This window comes from Bos taurus, chromosome 24 (genome assembly GCF_002263795.3).
Source record: "Bos taurus isolate L1 Dominette 01449 registration number 42190680 breed Hereford chromosome 24, ARS-UCD2.0, whole genome shotgun sequence".
In the NCBI taxonomy this organism is placed as follows: Eukaryota; Metazoa; Chordata; class Mammalia; order Artiodactyla; family Bovidae; genus Bos; species Bos taurus.
Genome location: NC_037351.1, coordinates 35,512,186 through 35,539,214, shown reverse-complemented (window position 1 = coordinate 35,539,214; position 27,029 = coordinate 35,512,186). Strand labels below are relative to the sequence as shown.

Here is a 27,029-nt window from a genome sequence, read left to right as displayed (position 1 = left end):
ATCCCAAAGAGACCTACATGACTAAAGTGGCTGAGCACACATGCATGAATGCTCAGCAGCAAAAAGGAAAAAAAAGATTGTGGATTTAAGTCCCAGCCCTTAAGCTTTCTGTTTTCAGCCTTTTTGACCATGAGTGAGTTTTCAACCAGGTTCAAAGGGCATGAATGAAATAACACTGCAAAGTGCCTGATCACAGGGCCAACACACACTGAGGATTTAGCAAATGTGCCTTTTCCTTGTCTTCCTTTCCTTAGCGTCTCTGCAGGTCATTAGGACTGCTCCCTGATACTCAGGTCAGGACACATGGGAGTGTGCACTCCCCTGCCACCTGGACGTTGAGTGTGCCATCTTCAAAGTCATGTGTCTCGCTGTCCGAGGAAGCCTTTAAGAACGGTTTAGGGTTTATCATGCTCTCTCCCCTGACAGTGGAACTGGTTTTGCTCCGTATGGTGGAGGCTCCATCCTGACACAGAGCTCACACAAGCTGTAATTGATGAATCATAAATGGTATCACCAATTCAATGGGCATGAATCTGAATCTGAGCAAACCCCAGGAGATAGTGGAGGACGAGGAGCTTGGCGTGCTGCAGTCCATGGGGTCGCAAAGCATCAGACTCGACTGAAACAACTTAGCACGCACGCATGCACATGCATTTGATAAGTAATTCAAGAAAATATTTTGAAAACAAAGGGAGTCACAGTTAACAAGATATAGTATACATTTGAAAGGAGATCCAGATATTCTTTTAAAATGTCTTCATTTGCAAGTTTAGAGTTGTTAACTTTTAAAATAGTGATGTAAATTTTCTTTAAATTATGTGGGAAGAAGGTGGTGACTTCCCTCATGATTTTAGGCAAGGAGAATTCTACAAGGGATTCTCACTGACTCTTTCAGAGAGTGGGAAAAGATTTCCCTAAAATAAAGGTGAAACTTGCTGTAAAACACAATCATGTGAGAAAGGAAAAAGTAGAACTATCTCTATTCACAGATGACATAATTTTGTAAACAGAAAAATCTTAAGGAATGTATTTCGTTGTTGTTCAGTTGCTAAGTCATGTCCAACTCTGTGACCCCAAGAACTGCAGCACACGAGGCTTCCCTCCACTATCTCCTGGAGTTTGCTCCAATTGAGTCCATTGAGTCGGTGATGCTATCTAAACATCTCATCCTCTGCTGCCCTCTTCTCCTTTTGCCCTCAGTCTTTCCCAGCATCAGGGTCTTTTCCAATGAGTCAGCTCTTCACATCAGGTCGCCAAAGTATTGGAGCTTCAGCTTCAGCCCTTCCAATGAATATTCAGGGTCACACAGGAACTATTAAAAGTAATAAATCAGGAAGGTTGTACTTACACATACTGTCACCTGATGACTGCTGTAGGTTTAGTTAAAATCCATCATCTCATATGTTAATAGATAAAATGAAAAGAAAATAAAATTCTCCTGTGATGTGAATTCTTAGGATTTACTCTTTTAATTTTCCTGTATATCACACAGCAGTGTTAGCTACAGTCGTCATGTTGCACATTACATCCCAGTACTTACTTATCTTGTAACTGGAACTTTGTACCTTTTGACCACCTTGCTCTAATCACCTCCCCAACACCCTCCTTCCATCTTCTCTATTATCTTGTGACAATCAGGGAGAGATTATTCTTCAAGTGTTTCACTAGACATAAGGAAGTTAGTGATACATCAGCGGGACGTTTGAATTGGACTATTCTTATAAGAGGTCAGTAGAAGGGAAGGGCACCCCACTCCAGCATTCTTGCCTGAAGAACTCCATGGACAGAGGAGCCTGGTGGGCTACAGTCCATGGGGTCGAAAAGAATCGGACACGACTGACCAACTAACACTTCCACATTAGTGTATACTTTTCTGTTATAAAAATTTCTGTGTCTGTGAGCAACCTTGTAATTCTGGCTTGAAGCACAAACACTTGAATAATGAGAATCATAAATACTTCAGACATCTTACTTAATTCTTGAAATACCTGTGTGTAGTAGCTATATTAATTTCATTTTCCCAATGATGAAACAGAGGTGTGGAGAGTCACCCAGTGAGCAATTCTGAAGAAATTAGATCCCCATCTGCTCTAATAAAAAGCTTGAGTTATATTTGATCTCTTGCTCCAATTCTTAGCCACACTTTTTAGAATTTCCTTCCCTTAAAGAAGCAGCAGTAGAGGAATCAAAAGTTCTTCTTGGCTTTAGTAAGATATTTGTGTTGAGGCCCTAGTAGACGGGAAGTGACTTCAGTTGGGGAAGGGACTTGAGGGTCAGAGGAAAGTGAGAAGGGCCAGTGGAGATCATTTTTCTCCTGAGGAAAGAATGAAAGGTGGCTATTAGTCAGGTCTAGGATGTGACAGGCTGCTTGGGGCTTGTGAGAAGCCACTCAGTTCAGTCCAGTCACTCAGTCGTGTTGGACTCTGTGGTGACCCCATGGACTGCAGCACACCAGGCTTCCCTGTCCATCACCAACTCCTGGAGCTTGCTCAAATTCATGTCCATGGAATTGGTGATGCCATCCAACCATCTCATCCTCTGTCATCCCCTTCTCCTCCCACCTTCAATCTTTCTCAGCATCATGATCTTTTCTAATGAGTCAGTTCTTTGCATCAGGGAGCCAAAGTATTGGAGCTTCAGCTTCAGCATCAGTCCTTCTAATGAATATTTGGGACTGATTTCCTTTAGGATTGATCTCCTTGCAGTCCAAGGGACTCTCAGGAGTCTTCTCTAACACCACAGTTCAAAGGCATCAATTCTTTGGTGCTCAGCTTTCTTTATGGTCCAACTCTCACATTCATACATGACTACTGGAAAAACCATGGCTTTGAATAGACAGACCTTTGTTGGCAAAGTAATGTCTTTTTAATATGCTGTCTAGGTTTGCCCTAGCTTTTCTTCCAAGTAACAAGCATCTTTTAATTTCATGGCTACAGTCACCATCTGCAGTGGTTTTGCAGCCCAAGAAAATAAAGTCTGTCACTGTTTCCATTGTTTCCGCATCTATTTGCAATGAAGTGATGGGACCAGATGCCATGATCTTAGTTTTTTGGATGTTGAGTTTTAAGCCAGCTACCCATATTTAAAAATTAAGTTGGCCAAAAATTTCATTTGGGTCTTTTCATAAGATGTTACTTATGTATGAAATTTTTGGCCAATCCAATACTGAATCACTAAATACAGTTAGTAATTAACCCACCAACTGGAAGAAGTTAATGTCATTTAAAAAAAACTCACTTGGCCAAAAAGTTGCTTACACAATGTGAAAAGTTTTTCCTGGATGTTTTTTTCTCTTTGCATTAAAAAGAAAATAATTGCCTTAATTTGCCCAGAGATCTCTTTTGCTCACTTGAGTGGTCCTTAGCCATACATGTTTTTCACGGGAACAACAAGGGAGTTTCAAAAAGAGAAAAAAGTGAGTTGACCTACTTTTGAATAATAAGAGTCTACAAACCTACCCTGAGCACCCCCAGGTGTCGCTGAGCTTGCGAAAAAGTGCTTGAAGGGAAGTAAATGAATCCATGATGCTTGTAAAAGTGAGATTCTGACCTCTGATCAGAAGGTAATTGAAATCCTGAGAAAATAATAATCACTTACCTGCCCATAGGTAATCCTGACATTTCTGGCATCTTGCATGAAATTGGAGACATTCGGACGAGTTCTGGCCAGGTTCTCCACACAGCCCTCTGCCCCGCACAGGCCACGTCGTGGAACTCGGTCCACCGTGGGCAGAATCTGCAAGGAACACAGCAGTTTCACACCAGTGTCATCAGAGTCTGAACTTTAAAGGCATGGGTGCAATGACATTTCTCTTTCTAACCAGCACTTTCAAAATCTTTGTTCTGTATTCAATTGCAGGAGGGCATACTGGTGTAACCAGTTGCTAAGACAATTTGACATCTATTAAAAGTGCACATATCCTTTAATCCAGTAATCACATTACTATTAAAATATAATATTAATATTATTACTCATCATTACTATTATTACGACTTGCCCCAATTCCAACCTCCCACACAGAGGTTCATGCAAATAATTTTATTTTCAGGCAGGAATCTTGAGGAATTATGAATAGTCACTATCTTTTGGAAGAGAGACTTAAAGGGGTGGGAGAAGGCAGCTTTCATTTATTTTGTTCCTTTGAATATTTGAATTCTTTTAAATTTAGTGTGTCTTAGTTTTATCATTATTATTTCTGATGTCACTGGTGTTAACTAAATAGGGAATTATAAGCCACTTTTCTTTTTGGGCTTCTGTTAAAATTTTTTCTAGTAATTATCCTTGGCAGAGGATAAGATGGTTGTATGGCATCACTGACTCAATGGATAGGAACTTGAGCAAACTCCGGAAGATAGTGGAGGACAGGGAAGCCTGTTGTGCTGCAATCCATGGGGTGCAAAGAGTCAGACATGACTTAGCAACTGAACAACAACAAATTTTAACTTTTTCGAGCTATAATTCAAATGTGTACTGGAGTTCCAGAGATATTAGAAATGTCTGTTTCTTAAACTAGATGTAGGTATTTACGACTTTTTTTTTTTTTTTTGCATTTCACATATATAATGTTATGAACAGTAGTTCAAAGATTTAGGAAAACATCTAAAGCAGATCTAAACATCTAAAAGAACCTTTTTTTTGTTCTAGAAGAATTAATCGTCCATATAAAAATGATGATAAAAAGGAGTGCATGCAACAGAAAATTGATAATTCCCAACTGTTTCACACTAGGAAAAACTTATTATTAATTGGTAACCTGATGATATTCTGTTACATTAAATCCTTGATGTTAAACAATGAAACATTCCATTTTGAGATAAGTTGTGAAGTTTATTGTTTAAAAGCCTACCAGGCATTTGCTAGATCTTCTGGTGGGTAAAGCAGCACTCCCCTTGTAGAATACCAGTCATTCTTCCCCACTCCCTATAGATTTAGTGGCATCTCCTCTGGCCCCACAGAACCCCCATGAGTTCTACGGTAGAACATCTCTGCCTAATGTGCTGGTTCATTTTTGTCTTCTCTGTTAGTTTCTGAGTCCCTCGAGAGGAGGGATTCGGTCCTATCATCACAATCTTGTCATTCTTCTATACCTTCTTCTGTCATCTCAGTTACAACAAGGTTGTGTAACTGTCCACTGATCTGTTTTCCTTTCTTTGATGCTTAGTGCTCAGTCGTGTCCGGTTCTTTTGTGACCCCATGGACTGTAAGCCCACTAGGCTCCTCTGTACATGGGGATTCTCCAGGTAAGAATACTGGAGTGGGTTGCCAGGCCCTCCTCCAGGGCATCTTCCCAACCCAGGGATTGAACCCAGGTCTCCCGCATTGTAGGTGGAGTCTTTATCGTCTGAGTCAGCAGGGAAGCCCTCCTTTCTTTAAACTGAACTCCTAAAAGTTGGGAGCTGTGTCATCTGCATCATAAGCTACCCTTGTCTTTTTTGCAGCATCTAGATTAATACCTGCTATATTCAGGGGTGGCAAATTCTAGGTCTTTATGACAGCCATTACCCATTCTATTCCCATGGCAGTGACCCATCACCTCCCTTCAGCCATGCCAACACAGAGCCTCAGGACCCCTTCTAGGCAACCCCTTCATCATTTTTATATGGGTGATTAATTCTTCTAGAACAGAAAAAGGTTCTCTTTAGATGTTTAGATCTGCTTTAGATGTTTTCCTAAATCGTTGAACTACTGTTCATAACATTATATATGTGAAATTCAAAAAAAGAACAGTCATAAAGTAAATACCTACATCTAGTTTAAGAAACAGACATTTCTAATATCTCTGGAACTCTCTGGCTGTGTGGAGAACTTGGCCAGAACTCGTCCAAATGTTTCCAATTTCATGCAACATGCCAGAAATGTCAGGATTACCTATGGGCAGGTAAGTGATTATTATTTTCTCAGGATTTCGATTGCCTTCTGATCAGAGGTCAGAATATCACTTTTACAAGCATCATGGATTCATTTACTTCTCTTCGAGCACTTCTAGTAATCATCTGTTCTCCCAGCTTGCCTGTTTCCTCTAGGGGAAAATTAAAGACAGTAACATTCTCCAGGGCAGGATTATAACCCAGATCACCTGGCACCCAGCGCTGTGTGAACCTGCTACACTACACCATTTTATCGAATCTTGTTGTGTAGTCTTTTAGTCGTGTCTGACTCTTCTGTGACCCCATGGACTGCAGCCTGCAAGGCTCCTCTGTCCATGGGATTCTCCAGGCAAGAATACCGGAGTGGGTTGCTATTTCCTCCTCCAGGGATCTTCTGGACTCAGGGATCAAACCCGCATCTCCTGCTTGTCTGGAAGATTCTTTACCACTGAGCCACTAGGGAAGCTCACTCAGACAGTATATTATTGATGAGAGACATGTAATAGTTTGCTATTGCTGTTGTAACCGATTCCACACATTTAGTGCCTTGAAACAACATAGATTATTTTACAGTTCTGTAGGTCAGAAGTCTGAAATGGGACTCAGTGGGCTAATGAGAGTGTTGGCAGGGCTGATCTTTTCTGGAGGCTCTGGGGGAGAATCCATCTCCATGTCTGTCTAGTTTCTGGAAGTCACCACCTTCCTCTATTTTCATATCCAGCAAAGTAGGGCCAAGTCCCTCTCACTCTGCCATCCCTATCAATGCTTTTCTGCCTCCTTTTTCTACTATTAAGAACTCTTGTGATCTCACTGGAGCCACCTGCTGCTGCTGCTGCTAAGTCGCTTCAGTCGTGTCCGACTCTGTGTGACCCCATAGACGGCAGCCCATTCTCCAAGCAAGAACACTGGAGTGGGTTGCCATTTCCTTCTCCAATGCATGAAAGTGACAACTCCAAATACTCTCTCTGGTGTTTTTTTTTTTTTTTTTAAGTTTAATTTTTATTTATTTATTTGGCTTCACCAGGTCTGAGTTGCAGTACACAGGATCTTCGTTGCTGAGTGCAGGATCTTCATGCCGGCATGAAGGATCCAGTTCCCTGATCAGAGACCAGACTCCGACCCTCTACACTGGGAGTGAGAAGTTTTAGCCACTGGAGCACCAGAGAAGTTGCACTCTCCCTATTTTAAGGTCGACTGATTGGTAGCCACAATTCCATCAGCAGCCTTACTTTCCCTCAGCCATGTAACTTAACATTTTCACAGGTTCTGGGGATTAGTGGAGAAGGCAATGGCAACCCACTCCAGTACTCTTGCCTGGAAAATCCTATGGACGGAGGAGCCTGGTAGGCTGCAGTCCATGGGGTCTCGAGGAGTCAGACACGACTGAGTGACTTCACTTTCGCTTTTCACTTTCATGCATTGAAGAAGGAAATGGCAACCCACTCCAGTGTTCTTGCCTGGAGAATCCCAGGGACAGGGGAGCCTGGTGGGCTGCCTTCTACGGGGCTGCACAGAGTCGGACACGACTGAAGCGACTTAAACAGCAGCAGCAGCAGCTGGGGATTAGGATGTGAGTATCTTTGGAAAGGGACTTCCCTGGTGGCTCAGATGGTAAAGAATCCGCCTGCAATGCAGGAGACCGAGGTTCCATCCCTGGGTTGGAAAGATCCCCTGGAGAAGGAAATGGCAACCCATTCCAGTATTCTTGCCTGGGAAATCCTATGGACAAACAGCAGGATTTCTGGAAGGAGCTTTTTTCATTTTTCATCAAAGAACATACCTGTCCTTGGCCTAATGGTCCACAAAGATAAGTTCAAGGAAACACAGATTCTCCTTGTGGCCCACATGACATCTCTCATTTCTGAGACGCTGGGTCCCACCCACTCCACAGAAGCCCAAAGAAGGAACCTTCTCCTGTGTTACAACATAAAGCAAGGACTTCCTTGGTGGTCCAGAGGCTAAGACTGCACTCCCAACGCAGGGGCCTGGGTTCAATCCCTGGTCAAAGTTAGATCCCACATGCTGCAACTAAGACCCAGTGCTGCCAAATTAACTTAAAAATTATAAAGCAGGATTGTTCTTCCAACATAGAATATCAGGGGGCATGAGTGGTACTGGTAGAAGGCAATTCTTATAAGTTACAGAAGTTGCTATTTCTGTAGTTTGGGGTTTGTCTGTGAGCACCGAATCTGGTTTTGTGCACAAATGTTGTGATTTAAGGAACTACAGTAGCGATGCGGAGGAGGCCGTGGAGGGCCCTAAATGTGACCTGGTTTTACATGGCACTAAAGCATCTTCCTTCGGAGAAGGCAATGGCACCCCACTCCAGTACTCTTGCCTGGAAAATCCCATGGATGGAGGAGCCTGGTGGGCTGCAGTCCATGGGGTCTCGAAGAGTCGGACATGACTGAGCGACTTCACTTTCACTTTTCACTTCATGCTTTGGAGAAGGAAATGGCAACCCACTCCAGTGTTCTTGCCTGGAGAATCCCAGGGATGGCGGAGCCTGGGGGGCTGCCGTCTATGGGGTCGCACAGAGTCGGACACAACTGAAGCGACTTAGTAGTAGTAGTAGTAGTAGTAGTAGTAAAGCATCTTCCGTAACTGGGAGCTGAGGAGCCTGGACTGATTTTAAAGAAACCTCATGATGTTCAAGCAGAATAGAGCTGAGTGTCTGCCCAAGTTTTAATAAAGAAGGCTACCATCTTTTTAAAGTTCTCACCTTACCAGCATTTTCTTTGTCAGCTTTGAACATTTGCTTTAGAAAGAAAAAACAGCCCCACAAAGCTCTTGACAAAGACAGGAGAGGGCTGGTGTTTGGGAGACCTCAGAGTCTCTTCTAAGGGGCTATGAGACTGATTATCCATTAACCACCTCTCTTGGAAACATTGTATGACGACTTAGAAACAGTTACCATTTCCAAAGCTAAATAAACTTAACTTTAGTGTAGATATCTAAGTAAAAATAATCTTTTAATACTTGCCTTTGTCTTGTTTGGATAAGTCCTCAATGGCCTTCAGCATCTCTGTAACTGTTGCGCTGACACTTTGATAAACAGAGAGGCTGAAATTACAAAACAGCTGGAAGAAGCTGGGAATGTCCCAACTCTGCATAGGATGTGCTTTTTTTGCTGGCTCTTTGGAAAAAGCTGGAAAAAAGTAAGGCTCCATGGAGTCTGTGTCTGACATAAAGTATGATTGAAAAGCCAGGTCAAATTCTTGCTGCATCTGTTTGAAGACGTGAAAGCTCATGTTATAGAGAAATCCCACATCCACGGTCAGCTGGCTGAACACATTCTCTATCTGCATCAGCTGTACATCTTCCTCAGTGAACTTCTCACCAACAGGGAGCTCTTTTTCATCGTCTTCATGGAAAGGAAAGAGAAACTGATATATCTTCCGGAAAACCCGTTCAATCTATGGGGAGGGGTGGGGAACAGAAATGAAATAAATGTATTTTCTTCCAGGACTATTTTTTATTGTAAACTTTAAAGTCAACTTACAGAAGTCATTCCAAATCAAGAACAATCCTGGGCAAACTAGGAAGAGGTGATCCACTTCAAGATCACTACTCATGTACCTGGCTTTGGGGCTGCCCCAGTGGCTCAGTGGTAAAGAATCCGTCTCAATCCAGGAGCCACAGGAGATGCGGGTTTGATCACTGGGTCAGGAAGATCTCCTGGAGGAGGGCATGACAACCCACTCCAGTATTCTTGCCTGAAGAATCCCGTGGACAGGGGAGACTGGGGGGCTACAGTCCATGGGGTCGCAAAATTAGCATACATGTATGCACCTGGCTTTGACTTTGATTATGGAATAGGGTCTGAAATTCCTCCTGGTTTCTCTTTGCCTACCGAAAGACCTAAGAAGGCCAAGTTTTCAATACTGTTGACAAGCCACAGCCCTTATGTACTGGTGGTGGTTGGCATGCATGGTTTTAGACCATGTTGATTGCCTGAAAACTGTGAAGGCTCCCGTCTTTCATTTCTGCCTTAGTGTCTCAGGTTTCTTCCCCACCTAAGTGGGATGTTATTAGTGTCCTCCTACTCTCCTTGGGCTCATGTTTTTAAATTAGTCCATGGAGAGAAGATCAGTACATTTGCACTGAGCTATGGATCCTTTCGGAGAAGGCAATGGCACCCCACTCCAGTACTCTTGCCTGGAAAATCCCATGGACAGAGGAGCCTGGTAGGCGGCAGTCCATGGGGTCGCACAGAGTAGGACATGACTGAGCGACTTCACTTTCACTTTTCACTTTCATGCATTGGAGAAGGAAATGACAACCCACTCCAGCGTTCTTGCCTGGAGAATCCCAGGGACGGGGGAGCCTGGTGGGCTGTCGTCTATGGGGTCGCACAGAGTCGGACACGACTGAAGCGACTTAGCTTAGCATGGATCCTTTTTGTTGTGGTGGTTGTTCAGTTGCTAAGCTGTGTCTGACTCTTTGCAATTGGCTCTTAATACATCTAAATAGGTTACTTAAGGATATTACATATTACCAGTGATCAAAGCCCTCCTTGGCTGCAGTCAAAGGAATGAAGCTCTAATTATAGAATTTCTTACTCTTTGAGGGAGATCTTCCAGGAATCACACCATGTTCTCCTTCAACTTTGTGACATTTAAGATCATGCCAGAGTTGCCCTTGTATGAAAGTGATGTGACCATGTTGTGTGTTTTGGAACATAACAACCATCGACCATCACTGCTGGAACACCACCATCCACCCCGCTACCCCAGTTCTGTTCAAAGAGTTCTCCAGGAATCCTTAGAGGACTCATCCCTTTCTCAAAAAGTAAACTGGGTGGATCATCTGCCTCTCTCTTTGTCAGCTTCTGTTTACCTCAATCCAGACACAGAAACAAAAATTTAAAAGTCCAAGTAATTGTCCTAAGGTTACACAACTATCACAGACAGGAATGGTCCTCAAAGCTCCTGACTTCCACCCAGTGCTCATCCAACATACTCTGCTGTATCTGAGACTGGCTACAAAAATAGAGCAGATGCAATTAACAGTGGAGGCAAATGAACTTGGCATATGAATTATCCTAGGGGTTTCTCCCTCTGTAATTGGGGATGGCACTGCCAAGCCAAGAACAGACTCTAATTAGTGCATGCTCTGACAGGGAGGAGGATTTCACTGTGTTTCATACTCAGCCCACTTCTTCGAGGGGGAGGGCCAAAAGCAGAGGAGCCTTTTATGGGTCAGAGCTCATCCTATTCAGGTCACCGCCCTCTGTGATTCTCTCTGCCCAGAAGAGAGCCCAAGGGAACAAGAAAAGAAAACATGCCAGTCCTATAGGACATAGATTGAGATAAAGGGGCCATGAATGTGGGCACGTGTGTGTGTGTGTGTGCACACACATGTGTGTGCTGCCACAAGAAGGCAAGCCCATTGAAGAAAAGATTCAGGAGGCAGAGAATGCCTTCAAAGGTTTGGCCTCCAGAGAAAACAAAATCAAAGCAGGTTGAAATCAGAAACTATAATACTATTGCTCAGAATGTAATTCGGCAAATATTTATTGAACACCTACAATGCTTAAATGAAGGCAGATAAGATATGGTTCCTGCCCTCATAGAGCTTACAATCTAGCATGAATAGGTTCACAAATAACAAATAAAAGGCAGAAAGAGGGTATTTCTAAGAGATACAAACAGTGTCATGAGAAGGGGGACAGACACTGGGTGGCTGTTCTAACTCATAAATTACATACCCACCGGTGATTCATACAGGAATATGAAGGCTAGATTCCAGGTTGCAAAAGGTCACTATCAGATCAGCCATCTCTATTCTAAATATTAACATAAATTACTTTTAAAAAGTAAGCTGAAGCAGGTACCTTAAGAACTTAGCAATCTTGAGTTCTGCTTTTCCCTTACCGTGGATTTCATAGAGGACCAACTGCTTTGGCAGGTTGTATAAAATCTCATGCAGTCACTTTCCAGGCAAGATTTGCATTCGTCCCAGGAACCCATCAGAGACACCTGGCATAGCCTTTCTTCCTCTTCTAGATGTTCTTGAACTTCATTCATAAGCTTCAGGGCCTCCTAATTAAAAAGTAGAAACACACCCTATTTTCCATTTCATGACTTTGTGTGCTATATCTTAATTGATTTCTCACTTTACAAAATGTGCGTATTCTAAACTAAACCTCATTTCTGCTACAAATGAGCAGCTGATAGATTTACCCGGAATCTTTCAGTTAAGAGAAGGGCACCTCTTGATCCCTACTGAAAACTGGACACTTCTTATCCACCTGTTTATTTATACATTCAACAGCTGTTTATTGAGAGCTTGCTATGGGATGGGCATTCGCTGCTCATGAGTAAACCAGCCACAAAGACACAGCCCTTGCTCTGCAGAATGCCTAATTGATCTGCTTACTTATCTGTCTTCACTTCTAATCGTTGGAGGATGTGAAGATGGAATTTTAAGGCTGACAAAGTTGACACATTTATCTCCTTCATTTATGCTGCCTTTAATTTTTATATGCTCTTAAACACTGCCAGAAAGCACAACTCTGGTACATTACATCAAGCCTTCGCAGTGAGTTGCATTCTAATGGCAGAGATGCTGTGTTCTCAGCAGCTTTGTGTTTCTCGTCCATATTCCGAGCACGCCGCCTGGCGGTGCCTGCTGTACTCGACCAGGTCCCACCCAGCAGAGGTGACACTGGTCCAGAGAATGTCAACCCCGCCCCCAGAGCTCCCTGCCAGGCCAGCATCCCATAGACCCCCCAGGCCTGCCTGCAAGAGGGGACTTCTGCAAACCGGCTCCCTCAAGGCCTGAGAAGTAGCTCAGGGGAGTTAGGGAAGCTAAAAGACGCGTCCATAAGAGGAGAGCCTTAGAACTGATGGCGACTCCCTTAAGTGGAAAAACACGAGTGAGCACAGTTTCTAAAACCAATTTAGTGCATAATTTTACCTACTGGAAAAGAAAAAGATAAGCACCCCTTCCTGGCATATTTAGCCCCAAGAAACAACTGGGCAATGACTATCTCCCACATCTCTGCTAAGCTTGGAATTTTCATCTCTTCTAGTGGCAGAATCCTGGGGTTAAGCCAGCTGTCCTTAGCAGCATGCCATATAGGAAACCAGGCCGGCCCCCAGCCTACCAAACAAACCTCGTGATCTAGACAGGCTTAACCTATCTTTTGGGGCTTTGCAGAACAATTATGGAATCCTGCAACTTCTTAAGAAAGCTTGTTCCACCAGGGGAGGAAACAACACCACCCAAATTTCCTCAGTCTTTTTTAAATATTATGCTCATTGTCACAGTAAACCAAAATCCCAGTATTTCCAATTACAAACTACCCTCACTGTGGACCCTTGGGCAAATTTTTAATCATCTCTGAGCCCATTTCCTTTGTAGCGAACAGGAATACTCGTAGGATCTACTTCTTAAGTTTTCATATTGAGACAAGCAAGCAAGGCACCTAGCCTGTAATCATCTGATTTGCTTTCGCTTACCTCCAAGAGCATAATGAAAACCAACGGCCAAATCACATGGCCCAAGATTTGATAGTGAACTGTTGCCCCAGAGGAAGTAGATCTTTGGTTTAGGAATGTCCTGTCCAAGCTCTCTGCTTCGTCCAAATGTCCCACCCAGCGATAGATTTCATATTTAGAGTTGTCTTTCTGCAGTCAGTTTACCAAAGTCCCACCCAAACCTGGACAGGGGTGCGTGGTGTGGAATCACTTGAAGGGCTGATTTAGGGTTTCCCACTTTAGTAAAAGAAAGCTTTAGATGCTCCCACTAATATAAAATGGGCTTCCCAGGTGGCACTAGTGATAAAGAACCCGCCTGCCCATGCAAGAGGCGTGGGTTCAATCTCTGGATCTGGAAGATCCCCTGAAGAAAGAAATGGCAGCCCACTCCAGTGTTTTTGCCTGGAGAATCCCATGGTCAGAAGAGTCTGGTGGGCTACAGTCCATAGGGTCACACAGAATCAGACACAACTGAAGCACACACGTATTAAACACAAACAGGGAGAAGCTGAGGAGGGGGACTGAGATCATGCCAGGTTACCCGAGGATGGATGGAGTTTTTTTTTTTTCTGGGAGACTGGGATGTCCACCCCATATCTGCAAATTCATAATTTATGTAAAGTATCCTTTACTTTAGGTTTAAAATCATTTTAGGAAGGGAGACTTCGGGTTAAACAGATTTTTCCTTTTTAAAATGACATTTTGGGACTTCCCTGGCAGTTCAGTGGTTAAGATTCCACGCATCCAGTGCAGAGGGTGTGGGTTCCGTCCCTGGTGGGGGAACTAAGATCCCACGTGCCGTGTGGCATGGCCAAATAATGAGATAAATTTGAAAAAATAAAATAAAATGAATTTTTATGAGTGCCCATACTTCAAGACTATAATTCAAGGATTTAAAAAATAGAAGAAATAAGTCTTAAGAAATAATAAAAATTCCACTAGCTCCTGAGATTCTACAGCATCTGAAATGGAACTAACGCTTGCTGACCTCACACTGAGCTTTCTTTTCATAGTTTGTGCTGCCTCCTTGGCTCACCAGGAGGCCAGGGAAAAGGAGTAAAACAGAAAGTCCTAGGTCCCGAAGGCACAGCGCCAGCTCACTTTCTCCTGGGTCAGTAATGACAGGGTTGGGTTAACACATTAATTAACATTTCAAAACTCAGTTTCCTTAGCTGTAAAATGAAAATGATGGTTTACCCAGACGCTGGAAGGATGTGATAATGTGTTTTATAAGGGCCTGTAAATGATATCTAGTGTGGTTATTCCTGGTGGTCAGACTCACGAGCCCACCAGGGAAGAATCTGGCTTAGAGGAGCTTCCCCATTTCTTCATAAGGAGCAGGTTTTGATTTCTTCAAGGTCTTTTGCTGGCTGCTGAAAGGAAGGAGGGCTTGCAGCTCCTGCTCAAGCCGTCTCCTCACCAGGGACCCTGTGTGGCTGCACAATCAACCAGCTGGTGACAGGCTGACTCCAGCTCTGAGGTCACAGCCTGTGACATAGCCCTGCTTCAATGGCTCAGGGGACACCCAATGGCCACAGTGAGTGCCAGGAACTCCCTGGAGCTGGTGTGAAAGTGTTAGTCGCTCAGTCATGTCCAACTCTTTGTGACCCCGTGGACTATAGCCCACCAGGCTCCTCTGTCCATGGAATTCTCTCCAGGCAAAAAATACTGGAGTGGGTAGCCATTCCCTTCTCCAGGGGATCTTCACGATCCAGGGATTGAACCAGGGTCTCCTGCATTGAGGGTCGATTCTTTACCATCTGAGCCACCAGGGAAGTCCTGGAGCTTGGTGATTCCCACCTTTATAGATCTAGGTCTAGAGAGGAGATATTAGAACTTCTATTTATTTTTTAATTTAAAAATCAACTATGGGGAATTGTTTAATGGGTACAGAGTTTTGGTTTTGCAGGAGACATGGGTTCAATCCCTGGGTTTGGAATATGCCCTGGAGAAGGAAACAGCAACCTACTCCAATATTCTGGCTTGGGAAATCCCATGAACAGAGGAGCCTGGCGGGCTAGAGTCCAGGGGGGTCTCAAAAAGAGTCGACATAACTTCATGACTAACAAACAAAAGAGTTTTGGTTTTGCAAAATAGGAAGAATTCTGGAGCTTGGTTGCCCAACAATGTAAACGTATTTAATACTATTGAGCTGTATTCATAAAAGTGGTTAAGACAGCAAATTTTATGATATATATTTTACCACAATTAAACATTTTTTCATGAAAATAAAGTTTAAAAATGTGGAAGATCTGGGTTCAATCACTGGGTTGGGAGGGATCCCTCCTGGAGGAGGGCATGGCAACTGATTCCAGTAATCTTGCCTGGAGAATCCCCATGGACAGAGGAGCCTGGCAGGCTGCAGTCCATGGGGTCGCAAAGAGTCAGATACGACTGAGCATCTAAGCACAGTATGCACTCCCAATTTTAAAATTTAAAATACTTTGCAAATTATTTTTGTTATAGTTTTGACACCCTCTTTGATTTAAGGGCATGTTGAAAATAAATTTTTTAAAATTTAACTATTCTGAGTGTGATGTTAATCGTTATTGCCATTAAACTATGAGCCATGCAATGTCTATAATTTAGAAATGCATTGACTTTATACTGTAACATATGAACAGTTTTTAATATGGCCCATGGATGTCTGAATATAATGTATATTCTCCATTGATAAGGTATATAGTTTAGACAGAAACTATTAAGTAAAGGTACATGAATTAAATTGATGAGGCTGATATACTATTTCACAGGCACTGGTGCTCGTGCCAGGCCATTGCCTGTGGCCAGCTGTGCGTGAGGACCCTGGGGAAGAGGAACTCTGTACATTCCAGAAGCATCGACATTGGTTGCCTCTGTTCACTTGGAGCCAGTTGCAGTGAATTGCCATTTAAGAGGACTCAGGTAAGTGAGGGCTTCCCAGGCGGCACTAAAGGTAAAGAATCTGCCTGCCAATACAGGAGATGCTGCAAGAGATGTGGGTTCGATCCCTGGGTCTGGAAGATCCCCTGGAGTAGGAAATGGCAACCCACTCCAGTATTCTTGCCTGGAAAATTCCATGGACAGAAGAGCCTGGCGATGTGACCGAACGACTGAGCACAGGTAAATGACGGTTTTTAACTACTTTAAACTAGCCCTCACTAAAAGGGCAGGAGACTTTAAAGGATTCTTGGGAAAAAAAAATAACCAGCAGATTAAAAAATATGAATAACTCCTGCTCAGGTAGATAAGAAATAATGGCAGGGCTAACACTTTTTCATTATGAGCTCTTTGTTGGCCTTGTGTCAGTAAAAATGATGATCTAAACAGATTTGGCAATAAGCTAAAATTTTTTCAAAATATGTAGAAGATTATTTGAAATATGGACTTGGTAGCAATTCATGTATCTAATTTATAAATAAATGAAAATGCATATATTCAGGAGTGGATGGTAACAATAATTACAGTAATAAGGATGGGAAAGAAAAAAAATTTTGTAGACCACTGATCTGGTCCAAAACTTCCAAACATTTTTGACTTGACATTCCAACTCAAAAGGCACCATGAAGCAGTTTTAAGAAAGTAGCATTTCCCAACTAGCATTGAATCCTCCAAACACCTGAGTATGGAGTCTTTCGAAGGCATAATCTACAAGAAATATGTTCTTTGAAGAAATTTGAAATTTTCTTCAAAGTCTTCCTCCAATAGGGTGGATTTCCAGAAAAACTATGTTTAGGGTAAATAAATTATTTCTCCACTGCATTCAGATGTGCACTATTTATGGTCCAGACATATTTCTGAACAGTTATACAGTTGTTGTTGTTATTTTTTAGGCTGCACCGTTCAGCATGCGGGATCTTAGTTCCCTGACCAGGGATCAAACCCATGGCCCCGGCATTGGGAGTGAGGCATCTTTACCACCGGACGTCCCAGGACAGGTATGATTTTCAGTGACTGTACCTGCTTTTCTTCTCTGCATTTCTTCAGGGTTCTCATTAGTTTGCTATGTTCCTCCTCTCTTCTTTCCATCAGGATTTTCATCTGCTTCATGCCAATCAAAGCCTTCTTCACCTCTTCATCTACGTCTATCTCCCCAGCCTTGGAAAAACCTAAAAGATTATGTTGTAGTTTTTTCCTTTAAGATCTGATCAGATTATAGTGTATCAGAATACAATGAGTTCCAGCCATTAAAAAGAATGAAATAATGCCATTTGCAGCTACATGGATGGACCTAGAGAGTGTCACATTGAGTGAAGTAAGTCAGACAGAGGAAAAATACCATATGGACATCCCTTACATGTGGAATCCAAAGAGAAATGATACAAGTGAACTTATAAAACAGAAAGAGGCTCACAGACTTAGAAAACGAACTCATGGTTGCCAGCAGAAGGGTTAGGGAGTTTGGGAAGGTCAAGTACACACTGCTATATTTAAAATGGATCACCAACAAGGACCTACTGTACAACACATGGAACTCTGCTCAATGTTAGGTGTCAGCCTGGATGGGTGGGGGGATTTGGGGGAGAATGGATACATGTATATGTATGGTTGAGTCTGTTTGCTGTTTACCTGAAACTACCACAGCATTGTTAATCAGTTACACCCCAATACAAAATAAAAAGTTGAAAGTTTTGTAATAATAATAATACAAAGAATACAATGAGTTTACCAGTTTTTTGTGTACCCCCAGCAGAGGCTTAATTGTTTTTTTATTGCATCAGACTCCAAAAGCAGATCACTATGCTTGGGCTATCAGCTACCACATGGAGGGGGCTACCTGCGCCCCCCACCCCCACCCCAAAGGAAATACCTTCTGTTCTTCACTTCTGAGCTTCCAGCCAAGTCAGAGTTCATTTAACCCCATCTTATCATTCTCCTCAGAGCCTGTTTTCATTTACCCAATTTTTTCTTTCTTTCCCTTAAAACTCAAGTGCGTTTATATTAGAAGAAAACATTGAATTTTCTTCACAGACAATTTATATTAAATGCCCAACTGGGAACCTCAAACAGAGAGAACAATTTCCCTTTCTTTCAGCTTCAATTACCTTCCCAGGAGGCATCAAACCTAGAAAGTATCTGGTATAATGCAAGATTCTTTAATAACCTCCTGGATGTCTCTAACACCCCTTTAAAAAGCCTTTAGTGAGTATGAAATTCATCGTTTGTCATACTCTTTTCACAATAGCCAACGTGGCCGCCAAAGGAGCTTAACCTGGCCTCCAAATTTATTTACAGATCCCCAAAAGGAACATTTAAACTAATTTATTTTTCTAAGATAGGCACCCAAAGCTATCTCGGCAAACAAAGGCTCCAATTTAATGAGCACAGACCAACCAGATTCGATGTCGCTCTAACCCATCCTTTCACGGTCTCACGAATAACTGCATGGATGACTTTAATTGTTTAAATGTTTCAAATGCTAGCAAAGAATTTCACTGTTCGTTAAAACCGTGCTCAGAGGACACGGAACATCTGGATGAACCCAAGCCGTGCAGCCTAAGACATTGGCAAGTTTTATCTCTGTGATGGCGAACATCTGGAACTGTGAACCGTTCTCAGAGACACAATTGGAATTTTCTATTTTTAATCCAGATGTTTGGCGTCTTGTCTACTTGGCTTAAGAGCCTGGAGAACGTCTCCCTGTGAAACTAGAGGGCGTTCTGAATGCGGTTATCTCTCAACTGTAAATCACAGTAAGTGCCAGCAGGACATGGAAACAGGCAGACGGGACACGGTGCAGATAAAGATACCAGACATTACCCTTCGGGTCTTCACGGATGGAAGTTCGGTCCTTCCCTGTAGGCGCACACTGACAGTCTCTCAGCTGCAGCAGATACACGATAAACACCAAGATTGGCGGCTTCATGTTTCCGCCGTGACTGCGAAGGAAGGATAAACCTGTATCAGATGCCTTCCGTTTAGTTTCTGTTGGCATCAGTTGAAAACACCTGGTGAGTCAAAGCATTTTTCTGTCGATTTTTCTTTATGACTTTAGACAATGCATGTTGATATAGTTGAGACATAAGGAAACTTGAAATCTAAATAAATTCTTTGAAAAGACAACCCAAGTCCCTCTTTTGTTTGCATTCTTCATGGCAGTTAAATAAGGTCTTCATCTGAAGCATTTGAAATTTAAGGCAACCAAAAGTATGGATCCCAGCCCCGCAGAATCCAAATTTCATTTTATTTCCTTGTCAACAGTAAACAACCCCAAACACAGAATTAGCTATGTCAGAGGGGATTGTTTTTTCTCCAAAATTCTCAGGCCATAAGTAATTTTTAACCTAGATGGTTCACTACTTATTTTTTTTTTATGAAAGCAAGAACCCCTCAGATTTTTCTCATATATCTTATAAACGCCATCAGATAAATGAATCCTACACAAATTTTTTTCTTCTCAGATAATAAATTTCCTTTTATACAATTAGTTGTAAACATTGCCAGTAAAAACATATGCTTTCACAGTTATATCTCTAGATTATCTTAACTCCTCCCAAAAAGGATATTTATATTTTTATATATATATTTGTTATTTTGGAATAAAAACCCAACCCTATATTATTTAATCTACATTTGGAATGTCTTTTTAAAATACTGGTAGTTACAAAGCTATCACATTTTACGTCTAGAATTATCATTTGAGCTAATTCTCTTTCTGTTAAGACCCTTTCAGTTCCGTGTTGGTCGGTCATTTGTGTACAACTGTTTGTGACCCCGTGGACTGTAGCCCGCCAGGTTCCTCTGCCCAAGGGATTCTCCAGGCAGGAATACTGGAGTCAAGAGCCATTCCCTTCTCCCGGGGATCAAGACCCTATTTACCAAATAAAATTTTAACATATTTACCACTAACTGCAGGCTCTCACCAACGAGGTTGCCACCAGCTTCTGTAAGGACCTTCACTTTCCTCTGATTTAATGTTTGTCTGTGTCAGGGATTTAATCTTGTTCTATTAATTTGATGACACAGCTCTTAATCCTATTAACCTAACATTGTGAGATTAAGGGTATGGTTTAGAATGTGGTAGGGTCTCGAAATAAACACTAGAGGGCGGGCTGTCTACACGATCAGGAACAGTGACCTTGAGCTACTTTATTTTACACAATTTTTTTTTTAATATGGAATTCTTCATACATTTGCGTGTCATCCTTGTACTGGGGCCTCTGTATTGTTCCAGTGTTTGTATCTGTGTTGCCAAAACAAGCATACACAGATATGTTTGATAAGACTCGTTAAAGCCTTAGAAATATTTTTTAATTTGAAATTTTTTCTATGTATCTTCTTACACAGGCTTCCCAGGTGGTTCAGTGGTAAAGAATCCGCCTGCCAATGCAGGAGACGCTGGTTCCATTCTTGAGTTGAGAAAGTCCCCTGGAGGAGGAAATGGCTATCCACTCCAGTATTCTTGCCTGGAAAATTCCATGGACAGTGGAGCCTGGCAGGCTACAGTCCTTGACGTTTCAAAGAGTCAGACATGACTGAGCACACGTGTATGTGCACGCGCACACACACACACACACCTCTTCGTATATAGGTCAAACAAATTTCTTTGTTGGAAATGTAAGGAACAATATGAAAAAGAGTAAGAAAATGCTTAGATAAAACATTTTGAGATAACTAATAAGGACCTACTGTATTGCACAGGGAACTCTACTCCATACTCTGTGATGACCTATATGGGAATAGAATCTGAAAAAGAGTGGGTATATGTGTACACGTAACTGATTCTCTTTGCTGTACAGCAGAAACTAACACAACATTGTAAAACAACTATACTCCAATAAAAATTAATTTTAAAAACATTCTGAGGATTATTTACATAGTTGTTTGGCATTTTAAAAAACATATGCAAACATTTTAATTAGATGAAATGATAACATCTAGCCTATAAAGAGTGTAATAGGTGAGCATTTCACTACAATATACTCATTGATTAGCTGAGCTAAAAATTCAGCAAATGATTCTTCTAAAAACAATTAGAGAGTCACCATAGCAGCTACTGTAGTCTGGGTCTCTGGCTACTGAAATCTCAAGATTGTCTTGGGGTCCCTTTTCCAAGTTTGGAGGGATTCCACTTATTGATGCTTATTGATTGGACTTATTGATCACTACTTATTAATGTGATGCTCGGTACTTTTCAGCAGGTCACACTGACTGTTCTAAACTGACTCACCTGCCTTTTGGGGCCCTTAGAAGTTGACCCTTGTGTCTGAGCAACCTGCAGTCTGGAGTTTATCTCTGCTCTGCTTGGACACGGGGATAGGGAATTATAAGACACACCAGAAGTCTTGTCCACATCTCATTTAGCTGTCTTGTGTGTGTGCTAGGTCGCTTCAGTCATGTCCAACTCTTTGTGACCCTATGGACTGTAGCCTGCCAGGCTCCTCTGTCCATGGGGATTCTCCAGGCAAGAATACTGGAGTGGGTTGCCATTTCTTACATCAGGGATCTTCCTAACCAAGCAATTGAACCCAAGTCTCCTGCACTGGCAGGCAGGTTCTTTACCACTTGAGAAGCCCTTAGCTGTCTTAACTATCTGGCAATTCTCAATATTAGTTGAAAACCTCTTAACTCTGCTAGAAAACAGATCAGCTCAAAGCAAAATCTAAACTATTATTATGTTAAGAAGCCTCATGTCACTTTTGAGCAAATCTAAACCACCCCTACAAACAGATGTGTCTTATTCTGAGAGGTGATCACATGGCCAAAGGAAGAAGCAGCACTTGGGGTCTTTTTCTCAGGAAGACAAGAGTCCAGTTCTGGGAAAGTCAATCCTAGGAAATTGTGCAGCATCAGTGCCAGCTCTGACTCTGAGAACCTTTCTTGTTACTTTTCTGTTGTCCAAATTTGGACTCACTTGAAGTCATGGCTGGACTCTACATGCTTTTTCCGTTGTTTTTTTTTCATGTTGTTGTTTTGGCCTCATGGCATGTGGGATCTTAACTCCTGGACCAAGGATCGAACCGGCACTCCCTGTATTTGAAAGTGAAGTCTTAACCATTAGATTACCAGGGAAGTCCCAACAAGCTCACATTTTGTTAAAAATGAAACTAATGTTTAGGAAGACTGGTGGCTCATTCTCTAGTGGCAGGTTTTTTTTCCTATGTATTCCATCAGTTCAGCTCAGTTCAGTTGTTCAGTCGTGTCCAACTGTGTGACCCCATGGCCTGCAGCAAGCCAGGCTTCCCTTTCCATCACCAACTCGCGGAACTTGCTCAAACTCATGTCCATCGAGTTGATGATGCCATCCTACCATCTCATCCTCTGTCATCCCCTTCTCCTCCTGCCTTCAATCTTTCCCAGCATCAAGATCTTTTCCAATGAGTTCACTCTTTGCATCGGATGGCCAAAAAGTATTGGAGCTTCAATTTCAGCATCAGTCTTTCCAATGAATATTCAGGATTGATTCCCTTTAGGACTGACTGGTTTGATCTCCTTGCAATCCAAGAGACTCTCAAGAGTCTTCTCTAATACCACAGCTCAAAAGCATTGATTCTTCAGTGCTCAGCCTTCTTTATGGTCCAACTCTCACATCCATACATGACTACTGGAAAAACCATAGCTTTGACTAGATGGACCTTTGTTGGCAAAGTAATGTCTCTGCTTTTTAATATGCTGTCTAGGTTGATCATAGCTTTTCTTCCAAGGAGCAAGCGTCTTTTAATTTTATGGCTGCAGTCACCATGTTTCCCGTTTAAGTGTAATTTCCGAGAACAGAACTTTATTGCTTATTAGTACTAATTACTTTTAAAATATCCCGAAACTTCCAAACAGTTTCTTCCTCTAATTATTTCATCTGTTTTCACAGCTGTTATTTTGTTAAGATTAGACAACTTGACGCAAATCTGGTTACTTTCATAATTATGACATCACTATGTTCAAGATTTAAGTGGGGTGTAAAATATTATATTAATAACTAGTAGGTTGGTAACTTTCCCAGATGGCGCTAGTGGTAAAGAACCTGCCTGCCAGGGCATGAAACATAAGAGGTGTGGGTTGGATCTCTGGGTTGGGAAGATCCCCTGGAGGAGGGCATGATAATCCACTCCAGTATTCTTGCCTGGAGAATCCCATGGACAGAGGAGCCTGGCAGTCTACAGTCCACAGGGTTGCAAAGAGTCAGACTGAAGCAACTCAGCACGCTGCATGCAAAGCTTGGTAACTAAGGACACCTAGAAGCAAGGTAATCTTAATCAAGGACAACAAAAAGATGCACAGGATATTCACTGAGAAATGGAACAGTCAGACAGATGGACTTGAACAGGTCAGGCTTGGACAGAGCGTCTTCCATGTGTGGCTGTAATGAACCTGCTACTATGTCATCCCTGATTAGACTGGCCCACCCTGCCTCTGGCACAGCCGGACAACTTCTGGGCTTCCCCTTGGGTACCTATTTGGCAGAGAGCAGGCCGAGAAGCCTGTGTCATCCGTGCTGATTCCTCTGTGGAGCCCAGATCCAGGATACAATGCCAGCGGTCCCTGGAGTCGTGCAGCCTGGCAGGGGTGGGTCCTGTGCATGAGCTGGGGCTTACTGTCTTGCACAGGAAGGAGGGTGAAGTCAGTGCATTCCCCACAACTTGGATTCTCTCATGAGTCAAACAACATACTCCTGCTTGGGAGGGAGTGTTACTCTGGTAGAACACACACAGACACACACACACACATCTCACACACCCCAAGAAGGGAATGCCTAAGAGAAAATAAAAGACAAAAACATAAAGAGTCAAATACATGATTTATGTAGATTGTAATGAAACCATGGAGCTTCCCAGGTGGCTCAGTGGTAAACAAACTGCCTGCCAGTGCAGCAATGTGGGTTAGAGCCCTGGGTCAGGAAGATCCTCTGGAGAAGGAAATGGCAACCCACTCCATGGACAGAGGAACCTGGCGGGCTACAGTCCATGGGGTTGCAAAGAGTTGGATATGACTTAGTGATTAAACAACAATGAAATCATGGGTAATCATTAGTTAAATCCATTTCACCTGCCTTCACTAATCAAGGTCTTTTTAAGACTTTCACATCCTCCAAGCAGCACGCAGCCTAAGCAGTAAGATGTTTGCCGGAGTTGTTTCCCAGGGACTTGGAGTCAGCTGTGTCCAGTTGGAGAGAGCTGGTTAAGACTAGTTAGGACCACCAATCCTCCAACTGGCATGCATAGTGTCCAGTTGGCGACCTTTTGATGGCAGAGGGCCAAAAATTCCACCCTTGGGTCATGCTAAGCGCCTCCATTTTTGAATGTGCCAAGGCCTTCACAGGCACAGTAATGATTCCCAGGGACTTGGAGTCAGCTGTGTCCAGTTGGAAAGAGCTGGTTAAGACTAGTTAGGACCACCAATCCTCCAACTGGCATGCATAGTGTCCAGTTGGCGACCTTTTGATGGCAGAGGGCCAAAAATTCCACCCTTGGGTCATGCTAAGCGTCGCCATTTTTGAATGTGCCAAGGCCTTCACAGAACAGTAATGATTCTCACACCTTTCCCCAAGCACCTTTTCTCGTGATCCCTAGGTTCCTCAGACCATCCTGTTTCTTTATCCTTTATCCCCCAAGGACCCCAAGCCCATTGCACCCCAAAAGGGGGCTGATCTGGGAGTTGTTCTCCCATCTTCTCACTTGACTGCTTTGGCTTGTGTGAATGTCAGGAGAAATGAACTTGGTTCAGCAACAATAGTAATAATTAAATTCACTAGCTCTCTTTCCTTCCCTCTCTTCTTTCCTTCCTTCCTCCCTTCTTTGCTTTCTTCTTTCTTTATCTTCCCTTATTCAGTCATTCATGTAATAAAGATATAATTCACATTAAAAAGCAACAGTTTAGACGTAGAGTGTAAATAATTCTTTAAAAATTTGTCCTCTTCGTGGACAAATGTTGACTAGCTCACTAACAGAGAGGACAAGTGGTGAAGTACAAAGTTCACTAATTTAAGAACCAGGTTCCAGGGACTTCCATGGTGGTCCAGTGGTTAAGCAGTAAGATGTTTGCCCGAGTTTTTCTCCAGGGACATGGAGTCAGCTGTGTCCAGTTGGAGAGAGCTGGTTAAGACTAGTGAGGACCACCAACCCTCCAACTGGCAGGTGTAGTTAATCCACCTTTGAATGCAGGGGACACAGGTTCGATCCCTGGTCCAGGGAGATTCCACATGCCACGGAGCAACTAAGCTCAGGTGCCCCAAGTACTGAAGCCCTCTTGTCCTAGAGCCCAGGCTCCACAATGAGAGAAGCCGCTGCAATGGGGAGCCCGGGCACCACAGCTAGAGAGCAGTCCCTGATCGCCTCAACTAGAGAAAGCCTGCTTAGCAACGAAGACCCAGCACAGCCAAACATAAATAAACAAATAAGAGTTAGCCATTAAAAAAAAAGTTAAAAAAAAAAAGGAATTAGGTACCATCAAAATTCTCACCACTGTGGGCTCTAGATTTCACTGTGTCTTCATCCAAAAATGAGAAATTATTGGAAGAAATATTCTGAACTGGTACTCCCAGGTCTTAGTTTCTGTGATTCTTATTTATTTATTCTCATCAAGCTTCAACATACTTTGAGTCAATCTGTAGAATAACACATCACAGCCACTTTATCATCCATATAGAGTTGCTGAACAGATCAAATTAGTTAATATGAGTGAAAATGATTTATTAAGCCTTAGAGTACAATGTAAGTGGAAGGCTGACCAACAGCCTCCTTTAAAAATTCAAACTAAATCAAAAGGTTATTTTAGGCTCATGTTACATAGGCAGCAAAAGTAGGCACTGAATCCTGATTTCAAAATCTTTCATGAAAAACAGTAACCTTGAATATAAGGTGAAGAAATTATATCGCATTTAACCTCATCATAAAATCAGAATTTATCTGTATGGACCAGCACCAGATAGATTTAATTATGGTTTTCCAGTAGTCATGTATGGATGTGAGAGTTGGACCATAAAGTCATGTATGGATGTGAGAGCTGAAGAATTGATGCTTTCCAGTTGTGGAGCTGGAAGACTCTTGAGAGTCCCAAGGACCGCAAGGAGATCAAACCAATCAATCCGAAAGGAAATCAACCCTGAATATTCATTGCAAGGACTGATGCTAAAGCTGAAGCTTTAATGCTTGATGCGAAGAGCTGATGGCATTACTGACTCAGTGGACGTGAATTTGAGCAAACTCTGGGACACAGTGGAAGACAGAGGAGCCTGAAGTGCTACAGTCCATAGAATTGCAAAGAGTCGGATGCAACTTAGCAACTGAACAACACAAGGAATGGGCTGAGCCCAACCAACCCACTCTAGGCCCCATGCCGAGTTCTGTCTTCATCTCTTTCGCAGTATTTTCAGAGTGCCAGCTGTGTACCAGGCACATTATCAAACATTAGAAACCTGCCTGGTCCTCTTTCTGTTCCTCTCCCTCTGTCCTGGCCTTACATGTTTATATTTCCCAGGATTTTCTTCTTGTGGAAAATGTCAGGCCACTTTGTTTGGCTGATATGACCCGGAACCTCAAACACTCACAGCCAGCCTTCTACTGGCTGCCTCTTGAATCATGTGGCCCACTGGGATTTCAGACTCAACCATTCCTAATCCAGCTTTTTCTTCTCAAGCTCGCCTTACCGTGGGCTCCCTGTCACCAGATCCAGATGTTTGGGAATTATCCCAGACTTTGCTCTCATCTTGCATCCAGGAGCCAACGCAAGCAGACTGCCAGACTATGTATTGTATCTGCTATGCTAT

General features: G+C 42.7%; 1 protein-coding gene and 1 pseudogene across 3 annotated transcripts in view; both read right to left on the bottom strand.

Annotated features, from left to right (window-relative positions):
- The window catches only part of CLUL1 (clusterin like 1), a 29,178-nt gene extending 8,939 nt beyond the window's left edge, over positions 1–20,239 (bottom strand). The window contains 6 exon segments of one of the 3 annotated variants that reach the window (NM_001034520.1): positions 3,598–3,735; positions 8,851–9,283; positions 11,744–11,911; positions 17,291–17,439; positions 19,091–19,209; positions 20,174–20,239. In NM_001034520.1, the coding sequence (NP_001029692.1) occupies positions 3,598–3,735; positions 8,851–9,283; positions 11,744–11,911; positions 17,291–17,439; positions 19,091–19,196 (994 nt within the window). In that variant the 5' untranslated portion in view covers positions 19,197–19,209; positions 20,174–20,239. 3 annotated transcript variants of the gene reach the window in all.
- A 200-nt stretch (positions 20,240–20,439) lies between these two features.
- LOC112444249 (uncharacterized) lies at positions 20,440–20,530 on the bottom strand (annotated as a pseudogene).
- Between the last annotated feature and the right edge of the window lie 6,499 nt (positions 20,531–27,029).